General features: G+C 43.3%; 2 protein-coding genes across 7 annotated transcripts in view; one reads left to right on the top strand and one right to left on the bottom strand.

The window, feature by feature from the left end:
• The window catches only part of MIX23 (mitochondrial matrix import factor 23), a 37,452-nt gene extending 34,463 nt beyond the window's left edge, over positions 1-2,989 (bottom strand). For 3 of the 6 annotated variants that reach the window (XM_027765901.1, XM_027765902.1, XM_027765903.1), the window contains exon 1: positions 2,720-2,785. In XM_027765901.1, coding sequence (XP_027621702.1) covers positions 2,720-2,770 — 51 coding nt within the window. In that variant the 5' untranslated portion in view covers positions 2,771-2,785. Of the gene's footprint in view, positions 1-2,719 lie in introns of all 6 variants that reach the window. The other 3 variants (XM_027765904.1, XM_006162359.3, XM_027765905.1) reach the window with 3 other exon arrangements.
• A 761-nt stretch (positions 2,990-3,750) lies between these two features.
• The window catches only part of FAM162A (family with sequence similarity 162 member A), a 29,589-nt gene continuing 19,315 nt past the window's right edge, over positions 3,751-14,024 (top strand). Inside the window, exon 1 of the mRNA XM_006162357.3 lies at positions 3,751-3,897. Within this exon, the coding sequence (XP_006162419.1) occupies positions 3,864-3,897 (34 nt within the window). The 5' untranslated portion in view covers positions 3,751-3,863. The remainder of the gene's footprint in view (positions 3,898-14,024) is intronic.

The raw sequence follows: 14,024 nt of genomic DNA, 5'->3' as shown, positions 1-14,024 counted from the left end.
ACAAGTCTGGCTCACAGTGCAAGAATAAGCTCTACAAAGATGGATTTGCTCCAAGAAGGAGACCCTAGTCCCTCTTATAGTCTCATTCTACTCTAAAGTATGATGTTTGTCATTATTCCAAGAAGCTGAGATTTCAAGGCCAGCCCTCCTGAGCTGTTAATAATTTTTTATTCTTTTTTAATTTATTTTTTTATTATTCATACAGTAAATTATTATACATCCTTCAGATTGCAAAGATACTTTACCCAGCATGATAAACACCTCAGTCCAGCCCAGTTGAGACCACCATACATATTCTCATCAACAGATAATAAACCTTATCTGTGTCCCACAAGTGTCTTACCTCTCCATTTTCCCCCCAAATTTTCCTATGCTCTTCCCCTCCCACGCTCTCTTTCCACTTTATCTCTAGTGTCCATTATAATTTTTAATACTTTTACGTTCTCCAGTCTTTCAGTCGCTACCACAGAATGTAGATAGTCGGTATATGTTAAGTGGAGACATACAATGTCTCTCTTTCATAGCCTGACTTGCTTCACACAGCAACAAATCTTCTATATTCGTCCACTTTCTATCAAATTCCAGGGCCTTGTTTTTTATGGCTGAAAAATATATAACTTTTTAGGGACCAACAGTTGGCATAATGGCTATGTCACTGGACTCCCATGTAGTTGAGCGTGGCTCGAGTCCTGAACCCAGTAGCTTAAACTCACACCGGGTAGGTGTGTGTGCATACCCAAGATCTCAAGAGAATGGAGGAGAAGGGATTGTGGTGTGGGGTGATTTCTTGCTTTCTGTCTCTCTGTCTCTGTCTTTCTGGCAAGAGCAAGTGCCTTATAGATCTCCTCTCGGGATCTTGGGCACGCACACACACGCGCCCAGTATGAGTTTAAGCCACCGGGTCCAAGACGCAAACCGTGGTCTACTACATGGGAGTAGCCATTACGCTAACTGCTGGTCCCAAATTTCTTTGTGAATGGGATGGTTAGGTAAGACAGTTTAGTTTTTGTTCTACTAACATCTTATCTGACCATCCAAAAGAAAAATTAGTGTTCTTTCAGCACTGCTGGATGTTTTTGTTGTTTTAAAATTTGTTACAGGGTGTGTGCACTCTGGGAGGGGAGGGGTTGTGGGCAGAGAGCCAGAGGGATATCATCCCTTGAGGGGGATGGCCACTGTGCCACAATCCCCTCTCCATTCTCCTCTTGGGATTTTGGGTATGCACATACACGTGCCTGGTTTGTTTTTCAAGCCAGTGGGTCCGCGAAACTGTGCAATCAGTCATGTGGGATTCAGTACCTTATCCTCCCTGCCACCTACCACCTGCTACCTGCTGGCCTTAGCACTGCTGGATGTTTTAACAGTTCAGAGAGATCTTTTGAAATCTGGTTTTAGTGATTCAAAAAATTACATGGATGAAAGCAGTTTTCAATGTTACTTAACATAATCTTATTTTACAGATTCAAGTTAATTCCTGAAAGTGTTAAGCAGTATGTCCAAGGTCAAGCTGTTAAGGCAGAAGTAGTACTAGCACCCAGAACATCCAACTCCCTAGCCAGGACTCTCCCAAGACCGTAAGGCTAGTATTGTTCAATTATAATTAACTCATTAACTCAAGCTATATCACAGTACCTGTGACAAGACCAAGGCAACAAATGAGCCAGTTAACCTTAAATATTCCATTTACTTAGGAAACCCACAGTCTTTCTCTATTTTATTAAGAGTTCTTACAAGTATTTGTATTTAGTGAGCACTCTGATCTGCTATTGTGCTAATCTAGTCTGAGGAGCAGCCAAAGTAGTCAACAGGGGCAATGAATAGTGGAAAGACCTCACATAAACTTCTGGCCAAATGCTAGTTGTCAAATAATTCAGTCTGTTGAGGTTAGATTCAAAATGTACCTACATACAAGCTGTTCAAAGCACTACTACAGATAGATTAATTATAAATAAAACTATTTTTCAATATCTCTAGTTAGCTAAACGCAGTATCTTATTAACATAATTTTTTTAAAAAAATTCAACACTGTATCTAAACAGCAGCATTTATACCAGCACTGCAACACGTAACTTTCCTGGCAAGTCGGTCAAAATCCAGATCCCTGTTCTCGAATTCGTGGGTTAATAATTAACCTTAGACCACTAGTGTCTGTATGTAAAAAGACACGGCCTTTTTCTTAAACGCTACATCTTCTCTAATGGTTAGGAAGGCAACAGCCTCAGAACACGTGGAAGAATTAATCCTCCCTCCAAGCTTCCAAACGTTCTGTCCCACCGACATAATAAACTGTATTAAGTGTCTAATCAAGTACATGCTCTCTCCTCCACTTTCTTCTCTCCGGTAAAAGCTCGACTTAAAGAAAAGTAGGAGAGGAATGGCAAAGGCTGGGAACTGAGTTCAGGGGATTGCTACAATTCACTACACTCGGTACCCATGGAGCTCGAGCCGGGCTTTACCGCTTGGGAACGACAAAGTTCCCTGGTCAAGGCTAGCAGAGGGAGGGAAAACTATGACCACCACCCCCAACCCCCTAACGAAGCAGCCTCACACCCTAAGGCCAAACCCGCGCCCCTCATGACCTCCAACAGCTTGAAGAAAGAACCTCGGACTGCCCGCTTTTTTCCACAACTGGTCCATTCCCCCTCCTAGGCCAGACTAGGGGATAGGGTCTGGGGACAAAAGGTAGGACACGCCTGGCACATGAGAAAAACCCCATCACCTGGAACTCGGCGAACTCTTCACAGTTCACACCGCCACTGGGCGCCGCCATATTGGACAAACGCGAGGACCCCTGTGCAGGCCAATCACCGCGGAGCAAAGGTGGCCGCGGCGCCGCCTGACCAAGAAAAAATAGTCCAGGAGAAGTGTCAGCTAGAAAGTTGAACGTAGTAGGGTTTGTGGTGTCTCTGGTCCCTGTCCATATAGAAACTGTCGCCCTTCTGTTATGCTTCAACATACCCTCCTGAAAACTGACTCAAACGCGTGGGTCGAAGACTGTCAGAACTTGAAGGGATCGTTTGCTCAATCCCCTTTTACGAAAAGGGAAACAAGTCGCGGTCACACCAACCAGTTCGCTCGAGGAAAAACTCTTAAGCAAATGAGGCTTTTACAATCCCTCTCATTCGAGTGTTTATCCCATTCCCACACCCACGCCTCACTCCGGCCGCCTTCCTAGAGCCACGGGGCCTTTGTTCATTAGGAATTTGGGACCACTAAGAAGCGTGGTCCCAAAGGTGTCGGAGAGAAGCATTTGTAGCACTGTGGATTATAGGTATCGGTGGAGAAAGGTGTTTAGTGGTGGAAATGAAATGTTTTAAAGGAAATAAGTAAATAAAAGAAAATAAGTAAACAATAATGGACAATGTACACTTTAGTTCTCATGTTAGCCTGAGGTTTACTCCAAAACCCGAGATACAGGGCTACTGGGCACCGAGTCCAATCACGTGTTTTTGGTAGAGCGTGTATTTGCCGAAAACACTAGAAGAACTGTTTTTCGGTGTGCACTTCAAGGAGTTTACAACTCACAAAGGCTCTACATTTTTTCCCCTCCTATTATAAACGGGTTCTTTGGTTGATGCAGAGAATTAAACTGTCCCCTGACACCCACCCTCCACGGCCGTCATTCCAAAGCCAGGCGCCGCCAGCGCGGACCGGGGCGCGGCGGGCGGGGCGCTCCGCGCACGTCCCTCACGCACCGCGCGTCACTCACGCCCGGCCAGCCCGCTGGCTCCGCCCCACGTTCCACCCGTTCTGCCCTCCGGCCCTGCCTGCGTCCTTCCCACTACGGTTCTCGGTGACATTGAGCGCACCAGCGCCACCGCCGTTCCGTTGAGGTGTCGTGCTGGTCAGCGTGGTAGGCGGCCATGGGGAGCCTCCGCAGCCTGCGCCTGGTGGCAGGTGAGATGCAGGCCGGGCTGGGGGAGGGAGTGGAGCCCGCACGGCCGCGGGGGTGGAATGGATGTTCCTGGGCCCGAGTTGGCTCCATTCCATGACACTGTCCCATCTACTTACTCGGAGGCTCGCCCCCTTAGTGGCAGTACTGGGGGAAAACAAAGACCGAGCGGATACGTGCTAAGCAGATGGAGGGGGCTGGCCTGGAGTTACCCTCCCCCTTGGCTCTTTATTTTCCCAGTTTCGACCAACTTAACGGCCCTTTGCCCCCACCTTTCTCCTATCCCAGCCTCTTCTGAGCTCAGTCCTTTATGCGTCTGCCATCCCTAAAACTTCCCACTGCCCCACTCATTCAGCTTTCCAAGCTATCCTTACCTATCTGTGACAGAGTCTCCTCCCTTAGCCCCTTCTATCCCTGCTCTCAGAAACCTTGAGTCTGGACTTTCATCCATTAAGGGTCTGATTAGACGAGAGGTTTCGAAGGCTTCACAGGATGGTAATAATGCTACAATTAAGTGCTTTGAATTTCTTGGGAAAAAGTGTTATGTAAATGTGAGATCTGCAGTGGACATTTGTGTGGTGGGTAATTTGCAGTCAGGTAATAAGAGCTTAAGTCACCTTATGGGGAGCAGCAGAGCCTTGGCGTGATAGGGTTTGAGAAATTAGGGTTGCACCTTGATTTTTACTAGATACAGAGGCAGTTTACTCTTTGAGTCTCCTTTATGAGATTTGGTAAGGTGTAATGATTTTTTATTCCATGCCTCAACCCCAGACTTTGGCTACTGTAAATGAAGTAATGCAAAATAATAATAATGATAAATGTTGAATAGTTTCACAAGTTTGATACATAGCCAAAAAAGTTAGCTGTTACATGGCTTATCTTGTGTTCCAGTGGAGAAAGGACTGGAAAACATGTCTCAAAGTGAAGGGTATCACAGACTTCTAAAAGCTAGGAACACCTTCAGAAAAAAGAAAAGAAAAGAAAGGCCCTAATACTTTAAATGATTTTGTTGATTTTTGTCAGTTTTGTTGAACTAATTGACATACAGTCTTTTTTGTACATGCTGTTCACTATTACAGAGCTTTTCATTATTGCTTTGTAAAAAAGTTAGACTGCATGGAAAGGACTTTGACTATACTTGGGATTAAGTGTGTTGTACGTGACTCACCTTTTTGCCTTGAGAATATATTTATGCATTATGAAAATTCCAAAGCCTCTCTGCAGATTTCTGATGTTTGAGAACTTCTGTGTTGGGCACTTAACCAAAACAAAATTCCTTGAACAATTTAAGAACTATTTATTTTATTTCAGCTAGAAGAAGTTTAACAGCACACTAAGATTGTTGTATGAGCAACTCTCTGAATGACCTGTAAATGTCTGATGTTTTGTAAGCAACTCTAAAGAATCTGCTCTTTTACTCACTTTTGCCCATCTTAGAGTAAACACTTAGAAATACATTATTTTATTTTTCATAGTACTCTCAGGTAAGTCTTGTCTCCTCTCTGCTTTTTAATGGAATAAACATAGGCCAGAGAGTTAAATGATTTGTCCAAGATTAGTTTGCCAAAATTGTTAGAGTCAAGAGAGGAGTTGGTACCTTCTAGTTCTGTACTTTGTTCTCTTCGCGGTTGCTCATTCAGGATATGTGTCTGCGTATTTGTATTTGTCATAGCTAATTGTGTATCATAATGTGAAATGAAGAGTTGTAAAATGCAGATTTATTTGTGGAGTAGAAGTACACAACAGATGCAAATGGCTTTTGATGAAAGAGACTGATTGAATAAGCAACTTTAACCAAAACATAATAGATCAAATAGAAACATAATGTAGACAAACTTTAATTCAAACTATTCTTTGGAATAACATACTCCATGTGAATGACATCTTACATAATCAAAACGTGGTGCCTTAAATGTGAACCTTTACCTTTAATTGTTTCTATTGGAAATTTTTGCCGTACTCCCTTAGTAAACATAGGCTTTTATGAACTTAAGTTTGTTTAGTTTTTTTGTAGATGTAATTGTAGGTATAGGTCAAGGTTTGTTAACTTTTGGTACTTGGACACCTCTACATATGAGAAACCCTAAGAACCTCCAAAATAATATTCATATTTTTATGATTATGTGCCTGTTTTTGAGAGAGAGAGGGTCCATAGCTTACACCCATTACTCAGAGCAGTGTGCTCTGACACAGGCTCAGCCATGTTGGCATATGCTGCTAAGATGCTGCTACTCAGAGGCCAAGGCCACATGGGACGCCTTGGTTTGGTTTCCAGCCCCATTTAAAACAGGCCAGGTGCAGAAGCAAGCTCCTGTAGTCCCAGTTGGCTGGGATAGGAGGGTCCCAACATGGCAAGACCCTGCCAGAAATCAGTTTCTCCCTCCCTCCTTCCCTTCTTCTCTTTCTTTTCTCCCCTCCTTCTCTCTCCCCATAAATAAATAAACTTTTTTGTTTAAGCGCTGATGCAGATTATTGGGAACTAAATGGCTACTGACTCAGACTACCTTGGGTTCTATGAGAGTAAAGACAGAGTCTATTTTGCTTTTTGTAAATCCTCAGCACTTCTCAGGGCCCAGCCATAGTACGTACATAGGCAATACATACTTTTTTAGATAAGGGACACTAGGAAACATCTAAACATGCTGCAGCTACAGAGGTGTTTTCATACTTCTTTTCTCTGGAAAGTATAGTAAAATAGACATAACTTTCAGACATTGTATCTTTCAGTGGGGTGATTATTAGGTCAAAGGAATGCAATGACCTTACAAGAATATTTCTTCATACTTTCAGAAAAATTTTGCTCCCCTGAACTCTGTTGACTGGTCAAATTTTAAAATGAATTTATTATTACCAATGCAATAGACCATGGGCTCCCTTCTTGTCAGTTTAATCCACACCCCAGAACATTAGAGTTGAGAGCTGTCTTATAAGTTATGTAGTCCAGTCCCTTAATTTTATCAGATGAAAAAAATGTAAGGGCCAAGAAGGAATTGACTTTGTGAGTATCACACAGGTATAAGGTTGGGACATAACAGTATCTCCTAGCTCCCATTCTGATTAATTTCCACCACGTTCTGCTCCTTTATTGTTTATTTTGTTTGTCCTTGCTAGCCAACTCTAAGCCACAACATGCTCATTTTGACCTCTTCATCTTTGGCTTTGCTTATCACCCCCCTCCAGGCCTGACCAACAGGTTTTTAATTGAGCACAAACTGTGTGCCCTGTGCAACACGAAAGCTCTAAAATCAATGGACTGTCTCACTTTATAGGTTAATGCATTGCACTGAACAAACAAACCTCTATAATACATCTCAAAAGCCTGTTAAAAGAGTATACCATTTGGGCCAGCAGGTGGTGTGGAGATTAAAGCACTAGATCCCACATGACCAACTGCATAGTTTGAGTCCCAGACCCAGCAACTTAAAATTTCACAGGGCATATGTGCATGCATGCCCAGAATCCTGAGAAAATAGGATTGCATCATGGCCATCCCCCCCGTGACTTGATTGCTCACTTTCCCTCTCTCTCTGTCTTTCTAGTGAACACACATGCCCTATAGCAAAGCTTAAACAAAAGAATAGTATACAATTGACTCTTTTTTTTTTTTTAGAATTATTTTATCTAACTTTATTTATTTATTTTAATTTGACCAGAGAGTGACAGAATGAGAGAAAGAGAGCGTGAGACAGCAAGCCACCAGGTCCAGGACTCAAATCATGGTTGGCCATGTGGGAGTCCAGCACCCCTAACTACCATGCCACCTGCTGGGCCCTATAGTTGACCCTTGAACAGCATGGGAGTTAGCGGTGCCAACCCTCTGTGTATTTTGAAACTCTAGATATAACTCTTTGATTCCTCCAAAACTTAACTACTAATAACCTACCGTTGATCTGAGGCCTTACCAGTAGCATAAATAATTAACACATGTTTTGTATGTCACATATATTATGTACTCTGTTTTTATAATAAACTAGAGGAAAGAAATGTCATTAAAATCATGAGGGAAGTATGTGTATAGTATTTACTGGGAAAAAATCCACATATAAGTGGACCCATGGAATTGAAGCCCATGTTCAAGGGTCAACTGTATAGTAAATTCTAGATTACAGAGTAAATTATAAGTGTTGCTCTGGTGTCCTGTTCCTACTGGCTTTGTGCATATTGCTTCCTGGTATTGTAATCTGTGATGTTACAGTGGTAGCTCAAAACCTGCTATGATGAAGGTTAATGGCAGATACTGCCGATGCCTCCCAAGAGCTAGTACACTACTGACATCAAGACTTCAGTGATGGACCAGCAGTTAGCATAATGACTATGTCGCTGAACTCCCATGTAGTTGACTGCTGTTCAAGTCTCAGACCCGCTGGCTTAAACTCACGCTGGGTGCATGTGCATGCGTGTCCAAGATCCTAAGAGGAGAATGGAGGACAAGGGATTATGGCGTGGCCATCCCCCTTGGGGAGTGATTTCTCACTTTCTGTCTCTGTGTTTTTCTGGCGATCGCATGCGCCCTATAGCAAAAACCTCTTCAAAAAAAAAAAAAAGAAGAAAGCGTGCATAAATCCAGTAAAGACACACATTGTTTAGGGGTTATAATACCAGATGAGCTTATCGATTAACAGAATCAGCAGAGTATGTGTAGGGTAGGGTTTAGTGCCTCTAATCTTGTGATGTTCATGTGGGAGAGCTGTGCATGCGTCCTTTCCTGTAGTAAAAGTCAGGAAAGGTACACCTTTCCTGGCCACAGGCCAGTTGCTTGAAGTAAGAAAATGGTTATGAGAGGCTCAGAAGGTCCATCTAGGCCTGCAGCTGGATCTCAGGGAGAGAGGGTGAAGAGGAAGGGGGAGGAGAGCTCAATGTATGGAGCTTACCTCACCCATCATCAGAAATTAGAAAGTTAGGGAAATAATCTCAAATATCACCAAAGATTTCTATTAGTTTGGCAGAGAAGATGGTGCATTATTGAGCTGTAAATGACTTTGAGTTGTAGAGGATGATGGGGCTCTGAGTTGAAGACCTGGGGATAAAGGAAGGGTAAAGTTATGGAAATGAAGATATGAAAGCCATCAGTGTGAAGCCGATTATTGAAACAGAATAGAGGGCTCCTCGCAGAGTGATTACCGAGTAACACATCAGTAAGGACGGAATCTGGTTGGCATGACGTTGTAAGTAATAGGAAGTGACAAAGAGGACATTGAAGAAAATAGTTCATGGAGTTTGGAGCTGTGAGGAGAGACTGAGTCCTTGAATGTGAAGAGTAAAGTCAGATGGCCCCAAGGATGGGAAGTGTAGAGTCAAATAAGCTAATGGTGAGAATCACAAAAATATATTCAATGTGACTGGGAAGTGATCACTAATGTTCTTAGAGCGATTTTAGTAAAGTGGGAGAAGAAACATGGAAGGGAAATAAAATGGTGGTGAGGCAAAGGTGGAGACACATACTGCTTGGTCATTTGAGCAATCAAAGGAAGATTAGTGTTTTATATATAGAACCTGTTGAGAACAAGTGAGGGTTCAGATCCTCACCGTGTTATTGTAGGGTAGTGAGATAGGAATTCTTGTCAGCTACTGGTGCATGTATAAATTGGTTCACCCTTTCTGGAAAGCAATTTGCTATAGATACTGAGAAACTTGATAGGGCTCATACTTCTTAACTATTCACTGCCAGAATTTTATTCTAAGAAATTAGAAATTCCATCACAAATTCCATCACTATTCCATTAATAGTAAAAAATGGGAAAGAAATCCAGCTGTAGGGGATAATTAAATTCAGGTTATATCTGTTAGATTTTATGAAGCTACAAAAGTGTTTTTAATTACTACCTTAGAAAAGTATTGGGTCATCGGGGAAAGTCATGACATATTTTTGTATGCAAGAATGTGTCATGACTTTCCTTGATGACCTAATATTTGTGCATAAGCAAGATGTAGCATTATCTAATTATGAAAAATGTGTATGTTGTATATCATCAGAAAATTCTGGAAAGTAATATGCTATGTTTCGGTGGTATGATCATGAATACTTTGACTTTTCCTGATACTTTTTTTAGCTTCCAGATTTTCTGTAATGAGCAAGTGGTACTTTTATCTTTAAAATAATTGGTTTTAAAATGGGGGAGATGACATTTGACAAGAAAAAGGCAGAAAAGAAGGAAGTAGAGGTCGTGATAAATTTGGTACAGTATCCCTCAGTGAAAGGAATCCCAGAGGGAGGGACTCTCTGGTTCAGAATGAAAGAGGACTAGTGTTCTTCCAGCCCTGAAGGGAGACGTGAGAAAGCAGAGGGAGAGAGGTGGCATCTGTTTTTGTCACAAAGAGCAGGTCAAGAGCTAAGGCCTACAGAACTTCCAGTAGCCATTGTTGGGCATGGGCTAGAATTCTGATGAGAAGGTTAAAAAAAAAAAAAAGATCATTCAGATGGGGCCCCTCTCACTGTCACTTTATTATCAAATAAATAAAATCGCAAGACTTTTTTTGTATCTGGTCATCACCCTCTCCCCTCCGCCACCCAACTTAAAAGTGGCCAGGTTTGGGACCAGCAGTTAGCGTAATGTCTATGTCGCTGGACTCCCATGTAGTTGACCACAGCTCGCGTCCCGGACCGGGTGGCTTGAAACTCATGCCAGGAACGTGTGCGTGCGTGCCCAAGATCCCGAGAGGAGAATGGAGGAGAAGGGATTGCGGCGTGGCCATCCCTCCTGGGGGGTGATTTCTTGCTTTCTGTCTCTGTCTGTCTGGTGAGCGCATGCACCCTATAGCGAAAACCTCTCCAAAAAAAAAAAAAAAAAGGCCAGGTTCCAAAAGTTCGTTTATAAATCTGTTTTTTCAACTCTGAAAATTTCTTCCCATAGAAACAGTGTTATGAATGGTGACTAGGGGCTTAGCCAGCACACACAAACTCAGTGTCAATCTGTCTTGCCATGCTCCCTCCTTTTTCACATCTGCTGGGTCTTGTCCATGCCGGAGCTATCCTATCTCCTTTACACAGCCCACTAGGACTTCCGTGTGTGACAGCACCTAAAAGGAGGTTTCCATCTCCATATCTTCCTGCTGTCTCTCCCTCTGCCCTCACCCCTGGCCTGTCCTACAGCCTGTGTTCAGGTTTAAAACACCATCATCTTGTTATTTTACTGTTCAAAACAGCTAGGGCTATTTGGCAGAGCCTTTGTGGGGCGTGACAGATGAAAGGACTACTGTGAGGAGTGTGGATAGCCACAATACAAGGAGTAAAGTAGGCCAGGATCATAGATTCCCAGTCCCAGAACATCAGCATGGGCCTCATTAACCTGGCAAAGTTAGGCTTGGGAATGTTGGTGTTCTGGCAGGCAGAGCCAGAAGTCAGTGTTACAGACAAGAGCAGGGCAAATCAGCGTTTGACGCCAGGGGGAAAAAAATGCAGGGAGTGCCTTAAAGTAGATACAGTCCTTGTGCGGTGCTGCAGGGCAAGCAAAAGCTCTGACAAGACGTAATCCACTGCCGGGTAGGACAGATAAAGAAAGCGGAGTGTGAGCCAGAGAAGGCCAGAAGAGGCTTGTTTAGCTACTGCACAGCTGCAGTCAGTATCGGAAGCTCACGACTTTATCTCCCGTTTAAAAGAATAAGCAGTCTCCATCAGAGATGCCGCAGTCCGCCTGACCCCCACTTTTCTCTGTCTATAGGTTCTCAGTCCACAGTCCTTCCCCTCGGGGCACGACATCTCTTACATCAAAAAAAAGAACACACAAAGTTGCTCTCAGAATTGTTGCAGACAGGTGATTTGAAGCCATTCAGGTCTGATCATGGAACAGGTCAGAGCAAGTTAATATTTAGGCTAGTTTGTAATTAGTTTTTTTTCCTTTTCCTTTCTTTCTTTCTTTTTTCTTTCCTGTAGGGCACTGTGCTTGCCGGAGAGACAGAGAGAATGTGAGAAATAACTCCCGGGGGTGCGGGGGGTGGCCATGTTGCAATCCCTTATTCTCCATTCTCCTCTTGAGATTTTGAGCACATATACCTGGTGTGTTTTTCAAGCCACCGGGTCTGGAACTAGAACCGCACAGTTAGCCATGTGGTTCCAATGCCTTCACCACCATGCCACAGGCTAGCCTTGTAGTCAGCTTTCAGTTTTGCTCCTGATACGGAAACTAAATCAGTGGTTCTCTATTTTTTTTATTTTTTAGGTTTTTTTGCCATAGGGTGTGTGCACTCAAAGGAGAGAGACAGAAAGAGGTAAAGTGAGAAATCATCCCCCTGGGGGATGACTGTTCCAAGATCCTTTCTCCTCCAGTCTTCTCTCAGTATTTTGGGCATGTGCCCAGTGTGATTTTCAAGCCTCCAAGTCCAGGACTCAAACTGCAGTCAGCTATGTGGGAGTCCAGCACCTTAACCACTATACCACCTGCTGGCCCCTTGTGGTTCTCTCCTGGAAGTGAGCTCTGGGTGGGAATGAGAACTCTAGCTTCCCTAAACAACGTAATTTGTGTCACTTAATCATTCTTCCTCTGGGTCTACTGATCAGTTACAACATTTGACATACAACTTCATGGTAGTTACAAAATTCACTGTTGATTAAATCATGTATTATGCAGACTTGGGCATTCTCAGGATAAGCACGACTCAAATGGACTCTGATTCACAGAAACCTTCGAAGTTCCTTTCTCAGATTTGCCCTTTCCTATTACACCAAACATCATCAAACTAACAGTGGTCTATCTCAATTTTAAAAGGATTTAAATAGGCATTTGTAGGCTAAGTATTTAGATTTTAAAAATCTTTCCATGGGGCATGGGAAAGGAATATTGTCCCAGAAACAGCTGCTGCTTTCAGCCAAGGTCATAGTTGCCTCTGACCTTCTGGAATATTAGGAAAAGAAAATGAGGTGGTTGGACAATCTCACATCAGTGTGGTGGGATCAGCTCTGTAGGCTTTGCTTATTCATTGTGAGATAATCAGACAATGGATGTATTTACCCATGAGGGCCCATGAGGGGCTGTGGAAGAGGGATGTAAAACTTTTTTTCTTTTTTCTTTTTTGGAGAGGTTTTTACTATAGGGTGTATGTGCTTACCAGAAAGACAGAGAGAGACAGTGAGATAGAAAGTGAGAGATCACCCCCTAGCGCAGATGGCCATGCCGCAATCCCTTCTCCATTCTTCTCTTGAGATCTTGGGCACGAACCCACACGCTCCCGGAGTGAGTTTAAGCCACCAGGTCTGGGACTCTAACCGTGGTTCACTACATGGGAATCCAGTGACATAACCATTACACCAACTGCTGGTCCTGAGATATGTAAAATTTTTTAAAAATTTGCCCAAGGGGGATGAGAGGGCTAGACAACCATAGTACAGTTCATACTGCATGTCCACAGGTACTGAGAAATGTAGTGGATACTGCATGTTCTATAAAATCTGAAAGCTGTGTTGTTGTTTTTATTTTTGTTTTTTAAGATGTTTGCCAGAGAGTACATACATTCACAGGAAATAGACAGAGAGAGAAGGAAAGTAAGAAATCATCCCCCCAGGGACCAGCAATTAGCGTAATGGCTATGTCGCTGGACTCTCACGTAGTTGACCGCAGTTCGAGTCCCGGACCTGGCGGCTTAAACTCACTCCGGGCGCGTGTGCATGCGTGCCCAAGATCCCAAGAGGAGAATGGAGAAATCATCCCCCAGAGGCAGTAGCTATGCTGCAGTCCTTTCTCCTCCATTCTCATACTGGGATTTTGGGCACACACATGCGTGGGCTTGGTATGTTTTTCAAGTCACCAGATCTGGAACTTGAACCACAGAGTCAGCCATGTGGGATCCAGATGGCCCTACTTGCATTTTTTACTGCCCCCCCCCCCTTTATCTTAAAATTTGCATATGGTAAAGCCCTTTGAAATGTACTTTTGTGGGTTTCAACATTTCTTCTAAAGACCCCTTTCTTCTCCAGCTTTCATTGAACCTTCATTTATTGCCACTGAATCCCAGAGATTTGTCATGTTCCAGGTCACATCACTACTGGTTACCTCATGAAGGATCTTAAAAGATTCTGAGAAAGAAGCGTTCTACTTCTCTCCACTGTCCATCATGAGGTTGGAGAAAAGTTTTATGGAAAGGAGGGGGCCACCAAGAAAGAAACCAGTACTTGAACTAACCTTGTTCTGACAGACTCAGA

This window comes from Tupaia chinensis, unplaced genomic scaffold, assembly GCF_000334495.1.
Source record: "Tupaia chinensis unplaced genomic scaffold, TupChi_1.0 Scaffold139927_1, whole genome shotgun sequence".
Lineage (NCBI taxonomy): Eukaryota > Metazoa > Chordata > Mammalia > Scandentia > Tupaiidae > Tupaia > Tupaia belangeri.
This window is presented reverse-complemented; position numbering and strand designations above follow the sequence as displayed.